This window comes from Stegostoma tigrinum, chromosome 45 (assembly GCF_030684315.1).
Source record: "Stegostoma tigrinum isolate sSteTig4 chromosome 45, sSteTig4.hap1, whole genome shotgun sequence".
NCBI lineage: Eukaryota > Metazoa > Chordata > Chondrichthyes > Orectolobiformes > Stegostomatidae > Stegostoma > Stegostoma tigrinum.
Window position 1 is genome coordinate 836,594 of NC_081398.1, and position 14,346 is coordinate 850,939.

The 14,346-nt window shown below is 55.9% G+C and overlaps 1 protein-coding gene across 1 annotated transcript in view; it reads right to left on the reverse strand.

The window, feature by feature from the left end:
• LOC125448639 (zinc finger MYND domain-containing protein 15-like) overlaps window positions 1–8,050 on the reverse strand; it is a 54,629-nt gene extending 46,579 nt beyond the window's left edge. The window contains exons 1-2 of the mRNA XM_059642566.1: window positions 7,976–8,050; window positions 5,625–5,742 (exon numbers count right to left, since the gene is read on the reverse strand). Of these exons, the coding sequence (XP_059498549.1) occupies window positions 5,625–5,703 (79 nt within the window). The 5' untranslated portion in view covers window positions 5,704–5,742; window positions 7,976–8,050. The remainder of the gene's footprint in view (window positions 1–5,624; window positions 5,743–7,975) is intronic.
• Window positions 8,051–14,346: the final 6,296 nt, after the last annotated feature.

Sequence of the window (14,346 nt, forward strand, 5' to 3'; positions counted from 1 at the left end):
GTACCCCAGTGTTATACAGCGACAGACCTGTCCCCCACCGGTACTGTACCCCAGAGTTATACAGGGACAGACACAACCCCACTGGTACTGTACCCCAGTATTATACAGAGACAGACCTGTCCCCCACCGGTACTGTACCCCAGTGTTATACAGCGACAGACCTGTCCCCCACCGGTACTGTACCCCAGTGTTATACAGGGACAGACCCAACCCCACTGGTACTGTACCCCAGTATTATACAGAGACAGACCTGTCCCCCACCTTGTACTGTACCCCAGTGTTATACAGAGACAGACCAGTCCCCACCAGTACTGTACCTCAGTGTTATACAGGGACAGACCCATCCCCTACAGTACTGTACCCTAGTGTTACACAGTGAGACACCTGTCCCCAACCGGAACGGTATCCCAGTGTTATACAGGTACAGACCTGTCCCCCACCGGTACTGCACCCCAGTGTTATACAGTGACAGACCCGTCCCCACCGGTACTGTACCCCAGTGTTATACAGTGACAGACCCGTTCCCCCACCAGTACTGTACCCCAGTGTTATACACCGACAGACCCTGTCCCCCACCGGTACTGTACCCCAGTGTTATACGTGACAGACCTGTCCCCACCGGTACTGTACCCCAGTGTTATACAGTGACAGACCTGTCCCCCACCGGTACTGTACCCGAGTGTTATACAGGGACAGACCCATCCCCCACCGGTACTGTACCCGAGTGTTATACAGTGACAGACCCATCCCCACCGGTACTGTACCCCAGTGTTATACAGGGACAGACCCATCCCCCACCGGTACTGTACCCCAGTGTTATACAGTGACAGACCTGTCCCCACCGGTACTGCACCCCAGTGTTACACAGTGACAGACCCATCCCCCACCGGTACTGTACCCCAGTGTTATACAGGGACAGACCTGTCCCCACCGGTACTGTACCCCAGTGTTATACAGGGACAGAGCCGTCCCCACTGGTACTGTACCCCAGTGTTATACAGCGACAGACCTGTCCCCACCGGTACTGTACCCCAGTGTTATACAGGGACAGACCTGTCCCCACCGGTACTGTACCCCAGTGTTATACAGGGACAGACCCGTCCCCCACTGGTACTGTACCCCAGTGTTATACAGCGACAGACCTGTCCCCACCGGTACTGTGCCCCAGTGTTATACAGGGACAGACCCGTCCCCCACCGGTACTGTACCCCAGTGTTATACAGTGACAGACCCATCCCCACCGGTACTGTACCCCGAGTGTTATACAGTGACAGACCCATCCCCACCGGTACTGTACCCGAGTGTTATACAGTGACAGACCCATCCCCACCGGTACTGTACCCGAGTGTTATACAGTGACAGACCCATCCCCACCGGTAATGTACCCGAGTGTTATACAGGGACAGACCTGTCCCCCACCGGTACTGTACCCCAGTGTTATACAGGGACAGACCTGTCCCCCACCGGTACTGTACCCCAGTGTTATACAGAGACAGACCCGTCCCCCACCGGTACTGTACCCGAGTGTTATACAGTGACAGACCCATCCCCACCGGTACTGTACCCGAGTGTATACAAGGACAGACCTGTCCCCCACCGGTACTGTACCCCAGTGTTATAGAGGGACAGACCTGTCCTCACCGGTACTGTACCCGAGTGTTATACAGTGACAGACCCATCCCCACCGGTAATGTACCCGAGTGTTATACAGGGACAGACCTGTCCCCCACCGGTACTGTACCCCAGTGTTATACAGGGACAGACCTGTCCCCCACCGGTACTGTACCCCAGTGTTATACAGAGACAGACCCGTCCCCCACCGGTACTGTACCCGAGTGTTATACAGTGACAGACCCATCCCCACCGGTACTGTACCCGAGTGTTATACAGGGACAGACCTGTCCCCCACCGGTACTGTACCCCAGTGTTACAGAGGGACAGACCTGTCCTCACCGGTACTGTACCCCAGTGTTATACAGTGACAGACCCGTCCCCCACCGGTACTGTACCCGAGTGTTATACAGTGACAGACCCATCCACACCGGTACTGTACCCGAGTGTTATACAGGGACAGACCTGTCCCCACCGGTACTGTACCCGAGTGTTATACAGGGACAGACCTGTCCCCCACCGGTACTGTACCCCAGTGTTATACAGGGACAGACTTGTCCCCCACCGGTACTGTACCCCAGTGTTATACAGAGAGAGACCAGTCCCCACCAGTACTGTACCTCAGTGTTATACACGGACGGACCCATCCCCGCCAGTACTGTACCCTAGTGTTACACAGTGAGACACCTGTCCCCACCGGAATGGTATCCCAGTGTTATACAGGTACAGACCTGTCCCCCGCCTGTACTGTCCCCCAGTATTATACAGTGACAGACCTGTCCCCCACCAGTACTGTACCCCAGTGTTATACAGTGAAGGACCTATCCCCCACCGGTACTGTACCCCAGTGTTATACAGCGACAGACCCCTCCCCAGCGGTACTGTACCCCTGTGTTATACAGTGAAGGACCTATCCCCCACCGGTACTGTACCCAGGTGTTATACACGGACAGACCCCCCACCGGTACTGTAACCCAGTGTTATACAACGACACACCTGTCCCCACCGGTACTGTACCCCAGTGTTATACAGTGACAGACCCGTCCCCAACGGTACTGTACCCTAGTGTTACACAGTGACAGACCCATCCCCACCGGTACTGTACCCGAGTGTTATACAGGGGACAGACCTGTCCCCCACCAGTACTGTACCCCAGTGTTACACAGTGACAGATCCGTCCCCACCGGTACTGGACCCGAGTGTTATACAGTGACAGACCCGTCCCCACCGGTACTGTACCCCAGTGTTACACAGGGACAGACCTGTCCCCCCACCGGTACTGTACCACTGTGTTGTACAGTGAAGGACCTATCCCACACCGGTACTGTACGCCTGTGTTATACAGTGAAGGACCTATCCCCCACCGGTACTGTACCCCAGTGTTATACAGCGACAGACCCCTCCCCCACCGGTACTGTACCCCAGTGTTATACAGTGACAGACCTGTCCCCCACCGGTACTGTACCCCAGTGTTATACAGGGACAGACCCTCCCCACCGGTACTGTACCCCTATGTTATACAGTGAAGGACCTATCCCCCACCGGTACTGTACCCCAGTGTTATACAGGGACAGACCTGTCCCCACCGGTTCTGTACCCCAGTGTTATACAACGACAGACCTGTCCCCACCGGTACTGTACCGCAGTGTTATACAGTGAGAGACCTGTCCCCCACCAGAACTGCAACCCAGTGTTAGACAGCGACAGACGCTTCCCCACTGGTACCGTACCCCCAGTGTTATACAGTGACAGGCCCTTCCCCACCGGTAATGTACCCCAGTGTTATACAGGGACAGACCTGTCCCCCACCGGTACTGCACCCCAGTGTTATACAGGGACAGACCTGTCCCCACCGGTACTGTACCCCAGTGTTATACAGTGAAAGACCCTGTCCCCCCACCAGTACTGTACCCCAGTGTTATACAGTGACAGACCCATTCCCCACTGGTACTGTACCCCAGTGTTATATAGTGACAGACCCGTCCCCACCGGTACTGTACCCTAGTGTTATACAGTGACAGACCCGTCCCCACCGGTACTGTACTCCAGTGTTATACAGCGACAGACTCGTCCCCACCAGTACTGTACCCGAGTGTTATACAGTGACAGACCCGTCCCCACCGGTACTATACCCGAGTGTTATACAGGGACAGACCTGTCCCCCACCGGTACTGTACCCCAGTGTTATAGAGGGACAGACCTGTCCCCACCAGTACTGTACCCCAGTGTTATACAGTGACAGACCCGTCCCCCACCGGTACTGTACCCCAGTGTTAGACAATGACAGACCTGTCCCCACTGGTACCGTACCCCAGTGTTATACAGCGACAGACCTGTCCCCCACCGGTACTGTACCCCAGTGTTATACCAGCGACAGACCCCTCCCCACCGGTACTGTACCCCAGTGTTATACAGTGACAGACCTGTCCCCCCACCAGTACTGTACCCCAGTGTTACACAGTGACAGACCCGTCCCCCACCGGTACTGGACCCCGAGTGTTATACAGGGACAGACCTGTCCCCCACCGGTACTGCACCCCAGTGTTATACAGTGACAGACCTGTCCCCCACCGGTACTGTACCCCAGTGTTAGACAATGACAGACCTGTGCCCACGGGTACTGTACCCAGTGTTATACAGCGACAGACCATCCCCACTGGTACTGTACCCCAGTATTATACAGGGGCAGACCCATCCCCATTGGTACTGTACCCGAGTGTTATAGAGGGACAGACCTGTCCCCACCGGTACTGTACCCCAGTGTTATACAGCGACAGACCCATCCCCAATGGTACTGTACCTCAGTGTTATACACGGGACAGACCCATCCCCGCCAGTACTGTACCCTAGTGTTACACAGTGAGACACCTGTCCCCAACCGGAACGGTATCCCAGTGTTATACAGGGACAGACCTGTCCCCCATCGGTACTGTACCCCAGTGTTAGACAATGACAGACCTGTCCCCACTGGTACTGTACCCCAGTGTTATACAGTGACAGACCCCTCCCCCACCGTACTGTACCCCCAGTGTTATACAGTGACAGACCTGTCCCCCACCTGTACTGTACCCCAGTATTATACAGTGACAGACCTGTCCCCCACCGGTACTGTACCCCAGTGTTATACAGCGACAGACCTGTCCCCCACCGGTACTGTACCCCAGTGTTATACAGCGACAGACCCCTCCCCACCGGTACTGTACCCCAGTGTTACACAGTGACAGACCCGTCCCCACCGGTACTGGACCCGAGTGTTATACAGGGACAGACCTGTCCCCCACCGGTACTGCACCCCAGTGTTATACAGTGACAGACCTGTCCCCCACCGGTACTGTACCCCAGTGTTAGACAATGACAGACCTGTGCCCACGGGTACTGTACCCCCAGTGTTATACAGTGACAGGCCCTTCCCCACTGGTGCTGTACCCCAGTGTTATACAGTGACAGACCCCTCCCCACCGGTACTATACTCCAGTGTTACACAGCGACAGACCTGTCCCCACCAGTACTGTACCCCAGTGTTATACAGTGACAGACCCGTCCCCCACCGGTACTGTACCCCAGTGTTATACAGCGACAGACCCCTCCCCACCGGTACTGTACCCCAAGTGTTATACAGTGACAGACCCGTACCCCACCGGTACTGTACCCAAGTGTTATACAGGGACAGACCTGTCCCCTGCCTGTACTGTACTCCAGTGTTATACAGGGACAGACCTGTCCCCCACCTTTACTGTACCCCAGTGTTATACAGTGACAGACCTGTCCCCACGGTACTGTACCCCAGTGTTACACAGAGACAGACCCGTCCCCACCTTTACTGTACCCCAGTGTTATACAGTGACAGACCTGTCCCCCACCTCTACTGTACCCCAGTGTTACACAGAGACAGACCCGTCCCCACCGGTACTGTGCCCCAGTGTGACGTTAATGTGGCTGCGAGGATAGAGTAATGGCAGTGATCGATGGGGGGCTGTGCAGGATGGAGGGTGTGATCTTCCCATTGGACTCACAGTGCTGTGGGACCAGGCTGGTGATGATGTGGTAGATGGTGAGTGGATACGACAGTAACACAGCTACTGGTGAACTCATGTCCAGTCCCTCGCCATTGGTAGTAGGATTTCCAAGACACTGCCAAGAGACAACATTCCATCAGGTTTTCCCAGCTCCAGCGCTTCCAGCCTCTTGTCGCTCTACGACTATCTTCCTCCCAGTGACAGCGGAACCCACACTCAGATTCCGAAATCAAACAGTTCCCATTCCAGTGAACACTTCCCAAATCACTGCAATATCGTGGGCATTCCACAAATATTTCTAGCAGTGTCAGCATTCATTGCCGATCCCGAATTACATTTCACCTGAGCATTTACTCGGCCAAATCAATGGGGGTTAACGGTCTCCCACATTGCTGTGGGCCTGGAGTCACATGTAGGCCAGACCGGGTCAGGATGGCAGTTTCCTTCCCTCAAGGGCATTAACAAACCAACTGAGATTTTGCTTTGAATTTATGATATGGTTATGGTCAGCATCACAGAGACACAGTTTAATTGCAGATATAAGAAATTCTATAAAATCACTTCACAAATTTCTATGTAGGAACGGTAACTTGTGCCATCACATTGATGGTCCACGATCATGACCATGGTAACCACGTCAGGGAAAGGGACATATAAACCACACCGACACCAAACGGAGCACCGCGCTGTCGGAGGGTCAGTGCTGAGGGAGTGGGCACTGTCAGAGCGTCAGTGCGGAGGGAGCGGGCACTGTCGGAGGGTCAGTGCGGAGGGAGCGGGCACTGTCGGAGGGTCAGTGCTGAGGGAGCGAGCACTGTCGGAGGGTCAGTGCTGAGGGAGCGGGCACTGTCTGAGGGTCAGTGCTGAGGGAGCGGGCACTGTGGGAGGGTCAGTGCTGAGGGAGTGGGCACTGTCGGAGGGTCAGTGCTGAGGGAGCGGGCACTGTCTGAGGGAGTGCCACACTGTTGGAGGGTCAGTGGTGAGGGGAGCGCCGCACTGTCGGAGGGTCAGTGCTAAGGCGGCGCTGCACTGTCGGAGGGTCAGTGCTGAGGGAGTGCCACACTGTCGGAGGGTCAGTGCTGAGGAAGCACCGCACTGTCGGAGGGTCAGTGCTGAGACAGCGGGCACTGTCAGAGGGTCGGTGCTGAGGTAGCGGGCACTGTCGGAGGGTCAGTGCTGAGGGAGCGGGCACTGTCGGAGGGTCAGTGCTGAGGTAGCAGGCACTGTCGGAGGGTCAGTACTGAGGGAGAGGGCACTGTCGGAGGGTCAGTGCTGAGGGAGCGGGGCACTGTCGGAGGGTCAGTGCTGAGGGAGCGCCACACTGTTGGAGGGTCAGTGCTGAGGGAGCGCCGCACTGTCGGAGGGGTCAGTGCTGAGGGAGCGCTGCACTGTCGGAGGGTCAGTGCTGAGGGAGCGCCGCACTGTCGGAGGGTCAGTGCTGAGGGAGTGGGCACTGTCATAGGGTCAGTGATGAGAGAGCGCCCCGCTGTCCGATGGTCAGCGTGGTTTCGGTGGTCTATGATAGAAGGTGTGCCTCCCTGCTGACCTTGTTTTGAGTCAGTGTCACAGGGACTGACTGTTGGGGTTCGGCTGAAGAGGCTGATGTATCAAACTGGTCTTGGATTGTCTCACTTCACATCAATAACCATGAGCTTCAGAAGCAGAGGATCAGGTGAGAGAGAGACAGGGAATTCCTGAACGTTTCAGGATGGAGACAGAGCATTTCGGAATGGAGGGACTGCAACAGTCAGCAAGGATTTGGAGTAAGTGAGAGACAGTTTGGAGATGGAGGGAGTGAACGGGTGACAGACAGAGAAAAGGAGCCAGATGGACGGACAGACAGAGGGTGGGCATTGGAGGATTTGAATGTGGAATGAATGAAACAGTGGGTGTGGAAATGGAGACAGGAAGAGAGAAGTTAGGGGATGGAGTGAATGCAACAGTATGTTTTGAGATAGTGTGGAGATGGATAGTTTAGAAACGGAAGGACAGTCAGGCAGTCAGGCTTTAGAATTGGAGGGAGGGAGAGAGAAGGAGAAGGAGGGTTGGGGGGAGAGAGAGAGGGCAGAGAGAGAAGGAGAAGAGAGAAGGGGATTGAGAGGGAGAAGGAGAGAGTGAGGGAGGGGAGAGAGGGTGGGGGAAGAGAGAGAGAGGAGAGAGAGAGTGAGGGAGAAGGGGTGAGAGAGGGTGCGGGAGTAGAGAAAGAGAAGGGGGTAGAGAGGGAGAAGAGGGGAGAGAAGGAGGGGAGGGGGGGAGAGAGGGAGAAGTGGGGGGGGAGAGAGATGGGGGGAGGGGATAGGAACAATCGGATGTATGAAGGAACGCTGCGTATCAGAGATGGGACTCACCGAAAGGTGCCTTCACGCTGGCAGGTTCTGATGGGACCTCCTGCAACAGGAGTGTCCCCTCCTTCCTCAGTGGGCCGTACGGGCTGGATCTCTCTGGGGAGAGGGAGAATGCGGGTAACATGTGGGTGGGGGGGCACGGCTCATGTCATTCACCATTCCCCATTGGGCCCAGGTCAGAACCGGGGGAGGGGGGGGGGTCCCTTTACACTGTCCCCCCCCCCCCCCCCCCCCCCCACCATTATAAACTACCCAGGGACAGGGGACAGCACAGGGTTAGATACAGAGTAAAGCTCCCTCCACACTGTTCCCCAGTCAACACTCCTCCAGGACAGGGACAGCACAGGGTGAGGTACAGAGTAAAGCTTCCTCTACACTGTCCCCCAGCAAACACTGCCAGGACAGGGACAGCACAGGGTTAGATACAGAGTAAAGCTCTCTCTACACTGTCCCCCAGTAAACACTCCCAGGACAGGGACAGCACAGCGTTAGGTACAGAGTAAAGCTCCCTCTACACTGTCCCCCAGCAAACACTCCAAGACAGGGACAACACGGGGTTAGTGAAAGAGTAAAGCTCCCTCTACACTGTCCCCCCATCAAACACTCCCAGGACAGGGACAGCACAGGGTTAGGTACAGAGTAAAGCTCCCTCTACACTGTCCCCCATCAAACCCTCCCAGGACAGGTGTCTCCTTCGTACCTGTAGGGAGAGCTGGAGCAGTGAAGTTTTCCGAGTAGTTCTGGTTTTCCATCCTGGATCCTGACACCAGCATACTCTCCCCCAGCCAGTATCCCGAGGTCAGCTCATTCTGGGTCAGGAACTGCTCCCGGTCAAAGGAGGCACTGGTCACCTCTAGAGAGAGGTGGGGGCGGGGGGGGAGTAAGTGAGTGAAGAAGGGAGGGGGACAAAGAAGGAGAAGAGAGAGAGAGAGAAAGAAAGAGAATGAGTGAGGGATAGAGAGAGAGGGAGAGAGAGTGAGTAAGTGAATAAGGGAGGGAGAGTGAGTGAGGTTGAGAGAAGGAGCGGGAGGGAGGGAGAAGGAGAGGGAGGGAGGGAGGGAGAAGAGGGAGGGAAGGAGGGAGAAGGAGAGGGAGGGAGGGAGAAGGAGAGGGAGGGAGGGAGAAGGAGATAGAGGGAGGGAGAAGGAGAGAGAGGGAGGGAGGAGAATGAGGGAGGGAGGAAGAGAAGGAGAATGAGGGAGGGAGGGAGAAGGAGAATGAGGGAGGGAGAAAGAAGGAGAGAGACACCGAGAGAGAGTGTGTGAATGAGTCAGGAAGTGAAGGAGGGAGAGATAGTGGGACAGTGTGAGGGAGGGAGAAAGACAGAGACAGAGAGTGAGTGAAGGGCAGAGAGAGAGAGAGAGAGAGAGAGAGAGCGCGAGAGTGAGGGGGGAAAGAGAGAAAGAATTACACAGCAACGTTCCTCGAAACAGGGCTATCACAAGGAACCCTCACCCCCTCAGCCCACCCCTTCCACCTCTCTCTGTCCCAGGTACAATGTAATGACCCCTCAGCCCCTACCCTCTGGGCCCCTCAGATCCTCACCCTCCTCCCTTGATCCCTCAGTGAGGGTCCGGGGTGGGACTGGGGGAGGTGGGGGGTGGGGGGAGTGTGGGTTCAGTGAGTGAGGGACTGGGAAGGACCTGCTGAGTGGGGTCCAGGGAACGACCCCCTCAGTCACTCAGGAGGACAGCAGAAACGCCGCATGGTAAGGTGTGGGGGGTGGGGGGTGGGGGGAGGCGGAGGGTTGGGTGGGGGGGTATAGGGGTGTGGTACAGGGTTTATCCCCTCCCTTAAGCCAGCGTCAGTCCCTCGTTCCTTCTGCCCTCTGATTGAGAGGCAGGACACCATCACCTACATAACCGGGGGTGGGGGGGGGAGGTTTCAGGACCCCTCCGCCACATCACCCCCTCTATCACATTGAAGGTAAAGCTTCCTCTACATGTTTCAACTGAAAGTAAAGTTTTCTCTACACTAACCCCGCCTCCCCCCAAACACTCCCAGAGCTGGGACAGCACGGGGTTAGATACAGAGTAAAGCTCCCTCTACACTGTCCCCGTCAAACACTACCAGGACAGGGACAGCATGGGGTTAGATACAGAGTAAAGCTCCCTCTACACTGTTCCCCCATCAAACACTACCAGGACAGGGACAGCACAGGGTTAGATACAGAGTAAAGCTTCCTCTACACTGTCCCCGTCAAACACTACCAGGACAGGGACAGCATGGGGTTAGATACAGAGTGAAGCTCCCTCTACACTGTCCCCCCATCAAACACTCCAGGACAGGGACAGCACAGGGTTAGATACAGAGTAAAGGTCCCTCTATGCTGGTCCCCGTCAAACACTACCAGGACAGGGACAGCACGGGGTTAGATACAGAGTAAAGCTTCCTCTACACTGTCCCCGTCAAACACTACCAGGACAGGGACAGCATGGGGTTAGATACAGAGTAAAGCTCCCTCTACACTGTCCCCCCATCAAACACTCCCAGGACAGGGACAGCACAGGGTTAGATACAGAGTAAAGCACCCTCTACACTGTCCCGTCAAACACTACCAGGACAGGGACAGCATGGGGTTAGATACAGAGTAAAGGTCCCTCTATGCTGTCCCCGTCAAACACTACCAGGACAGGGACAGCACGGGGTTAGATACAGAGTAAAGCTTCCTCTACAACTGTCCCCGTCAAACACTACCAGGACAGGGACAGCACGGGGTTAGATACAGAGTAAAGCTTCCTCTACACTGGCCCCCCCCCCCATCAAACACTCCCAGGGACAGGGACAGTATGGGGTTAGATACAGAGTAAAGCTCTCTCTACACTGTCCCCCATCAAATACTACCAGGGACATGGACAGCATGGGGTTAGATACAGAGTAAAGCTCCCTCTAAACTGTTCCCCCATCAAACACTCCCAGGAACAGGGACAGCATGGGGTTAGATACAGAGTAAAGCTGCCTCTACACTGTCCCTCATCAAACACTACCAGGGACATGGACAGCATGGGGTTAGATACAGAGTAAAGCTCCCTCTACACTGTTCCCCCATCAAACACTACCAGGAACAGGGACAGCATGGGGTTAGATACAGAGTAAAGATCCTTCTACACTGTCTCCGTCAAACACTACCAGGACAGGGACAGCACGGGGTTAGATACAGAGTAAAGCTGCCTCTACACTGTCCCCGTCAAACACTACCAGGACAGGGACAGTACGGGGTTAGATACAGAGTAAAGCTGCCTCTACACTGTCCCCCATCAAACATTTCAACAGGCTGGATGGTCTGGGAGTAAAGTTGTGAATTGGATCTAACTGGGACATTGTACTCCCCCTCTCAGTGTGTCTGTGACCTGGTGATCTAGTGATCCCTTTGATTTGTTTGACCCCCCCCCCTTCCACACCCCCCCCCCCCACCCCCGCCGGAGGTACTGTTCTGTTCCCCTTCTCTCAGGAGAGATATTATCGTTGCAGAGGGAGGGAGCCTTGACCCTGGGATGGTGGGACTGTCCCATCAGACAAACTGGCCCGGTATTCTCTTGGGTTCACAGAATGAGAGGTGGTCTCACTGAAACCGACAAAATAATGAGAGGGATGGACAGGTCAGCTGTTTCCCTGGGTCAGACAGCCCAGAGCCAGGCAGCCACCGCCTCAAAATAAAGGAATGTCACTGTGGTCCGAGATGAGGAGAAATCTTTTTACTCTGAGGATTGTGAACTTTGGAATTCTCTCCCATGGGAGAGCTGTGGGAGCTCAGGTTTACATGTGTTTAAGCCTATCAGCATCTCAAGCCTCCTCCACCATTCAATAGGTACGCGGCTGATCCAACATTCCCGACATCTGCTTTCCTACCCTTTCCCCCGGCAGCCGTCAATATCCGCGAGGGCCCTGGGGCAAGGAGTTCCAATGACTCTCAGCCCTCCGAGAGAGGAAATTCCTGCCCGTCTCAGCCCTCCGAGAGAGGAAATTCCTCCCGGTCTCAGCCCTCTGAGAGAGAGAAAATTGCTCCCCCGTCTCAGCCCTCTGAGAGAGAGGAAATTCCTCCCCATCTCAGCCCTCTGAGAGAGAGGAAATTCTCCCCTTCTCAGCCCTCTGAGAGAGGAAATTGCTCCCCGTCTCAGCCCTCTGAGAGAGAGGAAATTCCTCCCCGTCTCAGCCCTCTGAGAGAGAGGAAATTGCTCCCCGTCTCAGCCCTCTGAGAGAGAGGAAATTCCTCCCCGTCTCAGCCCTCTGAGAGAGAGGAAATTGCTCCCCGTCTCAGCCCTCAGAGAGAGGAAATTCCTCCCTGTCTCAGCCTTCCGAGAGAGGAAAATTCTCCCCGTCTCAGTTGTGAATTGACACCCTTTTTGTTCTGATGCCATGCTGTCTGGTCCCAGACTTCTCCCAAGGGGAGGAGGGGATACCCTCCCAACATGATCAAGGCCCCTTCCGAATCCGATATCCTTGTGGCAGAGGCTCTTAGATTCCCAGAGGCACACAGCGATGTGGGACGGTGTGGCGAAACGACTGTGAGGTGTTGGACCTGCAGTGGTGGGATGGGGTGGATGGGTTGATGGGCTGAATGGCCTGTTCCTACATACCTGCTGTGTAAGAGAAGGGGAACTGTGCTAACGCCTCTGTGTGGCTCATGTACTCAGCCAACTTCTCACACCAGTACCGATGGCTTCCATCGTCTGGTGTCTTGCTCCAGTCCAGCTTCTGGCAGCTCTCCGAGCAGTACAGCACAGCCTTGCAGTGTTCGCTGTAGGAGAGAGAGAGAGGGAGAGGGAGAGACACAGGGGCCAACGTGAGAGGGTTCACTGCACAGTGCAATCCCAGCAGCAAGCTTGGAGGGCCCCCCTCTGCAGCCCCAGAATATCAACATAGCTGTGATCAACCAGGGGCACGTGGTGTGACCCTCCCCTCACTCTCACGTGTGCCATGACTACCCTTTGCTGACCCCTCCCCACCAGCCTACAGGGTGTACACGTGGGGCCGTGACCTGAGCTTCCCACACCGCAGCTCCCACTGTGAGTTACAGATTTATCACAGGTCCCTCTGGGGGCCTGGGGCTAGAGTGATAGAGGGTGAGGGGTCTCCTCTCTCACTGTGGGACGGGACTCCCTGGGCACGTGGTGACCTGCTGTTCCCCCTCAACCCTGCCCCCTTCCCCACACCTCACCCTTCCCTCATCCACCAATGAGCTGAGGCTGACGGGAGGAGAGTGGCTATCAGGGGCAGCTTCCAGTTACAGATTAAACATTAGCCTGAACTTTACATGTTAGTGGAGCAGCTTCGAGGGTCTGAATGATGATTCCCTTTCTATAATGCCTCTCTCTCACAGTCGTATGAGAATGCATCTAGGCCCTTCCCCGCCTGCCACCCCAGTGCCCTGTGGAACGAGGCCTATTCCCCCCAGTGCCCTGTGGAACGAGGCCAATTCCCCCCAGTGCCCTGTGGAACGAGGCCTATTCCCCGAGGTGCGCTGTGGAACGAGGCCTAAACCCCCGCCCCCCCAGTGCTCTGTGGAACGAGGCCTATTCCCCTGCCTAGTGCCCTGTGGAACGAGGCCTATCCCCCCCCCACCAATTCCCTGTGGAATGAGGACTATCCCCCCCAGTGCCCTGTGGAACGAGGCCTATTCCACCCAGTTCCCTGTGGAATGAGGCCTATCCCCCCCCAGGGCCCTATGGAACGAGGTCTATCCCCCCAGGGCCCTGTGGAACAAGGCCTATGCCCCCCCCACCAGTTCCCTGTGGAACAAGGCCTATGCCCCCCCCCCACCAGTTCCCTGTGGAACAAGGCCTATCCTCCCCCCCGGAGTTCCCTGTGGAACGAGGCCTATGCCCCCCAGGGCCCTATGGAACGAGGTCTATCCCCGCAGGGCCCTGTGGAACTAGGCCTGTGCCCCGCTTGCTGGGTCCTGAGGTTTTCCAGGGAGTTCAGTCAGACACTGGCCCACAAAGGGGACAGACTGTGGGTTTCTTCGCTCAGGTCCCAGCGCTGGAGCGTTTCGGTGCAGCTCGAAGCACTCGCCTTACATGCTGTCACCACTGTCTCAAAGCTACGCTTCTTACAGACATGACAGGCCTTCACCCGGCTCGAGCGGAAGGAGAACTTCCTCGGAGCGCTGCACTGATACACCACCCTGGTGCTCCGAACCCCGAGCTTCAAAATCATCGGCTTCAGTATTCTGTCAAACAAAACAGAGACAATCATCACAGGCAGAGTACAGGGAGCTTTACTCCCTATCTAACCCCATGCTCTCCGTGTCCTGGGAGGGGAGTCAGTGTAAAGGGAGCTTTACTCCCTATCTAACCCCATGCTCTCCGTGTCCTGGGAGGGGGGTCAGTGTAAAGGGAGCTTTACTCCCTATCTAACCCCGTGCTCTCCGTGTC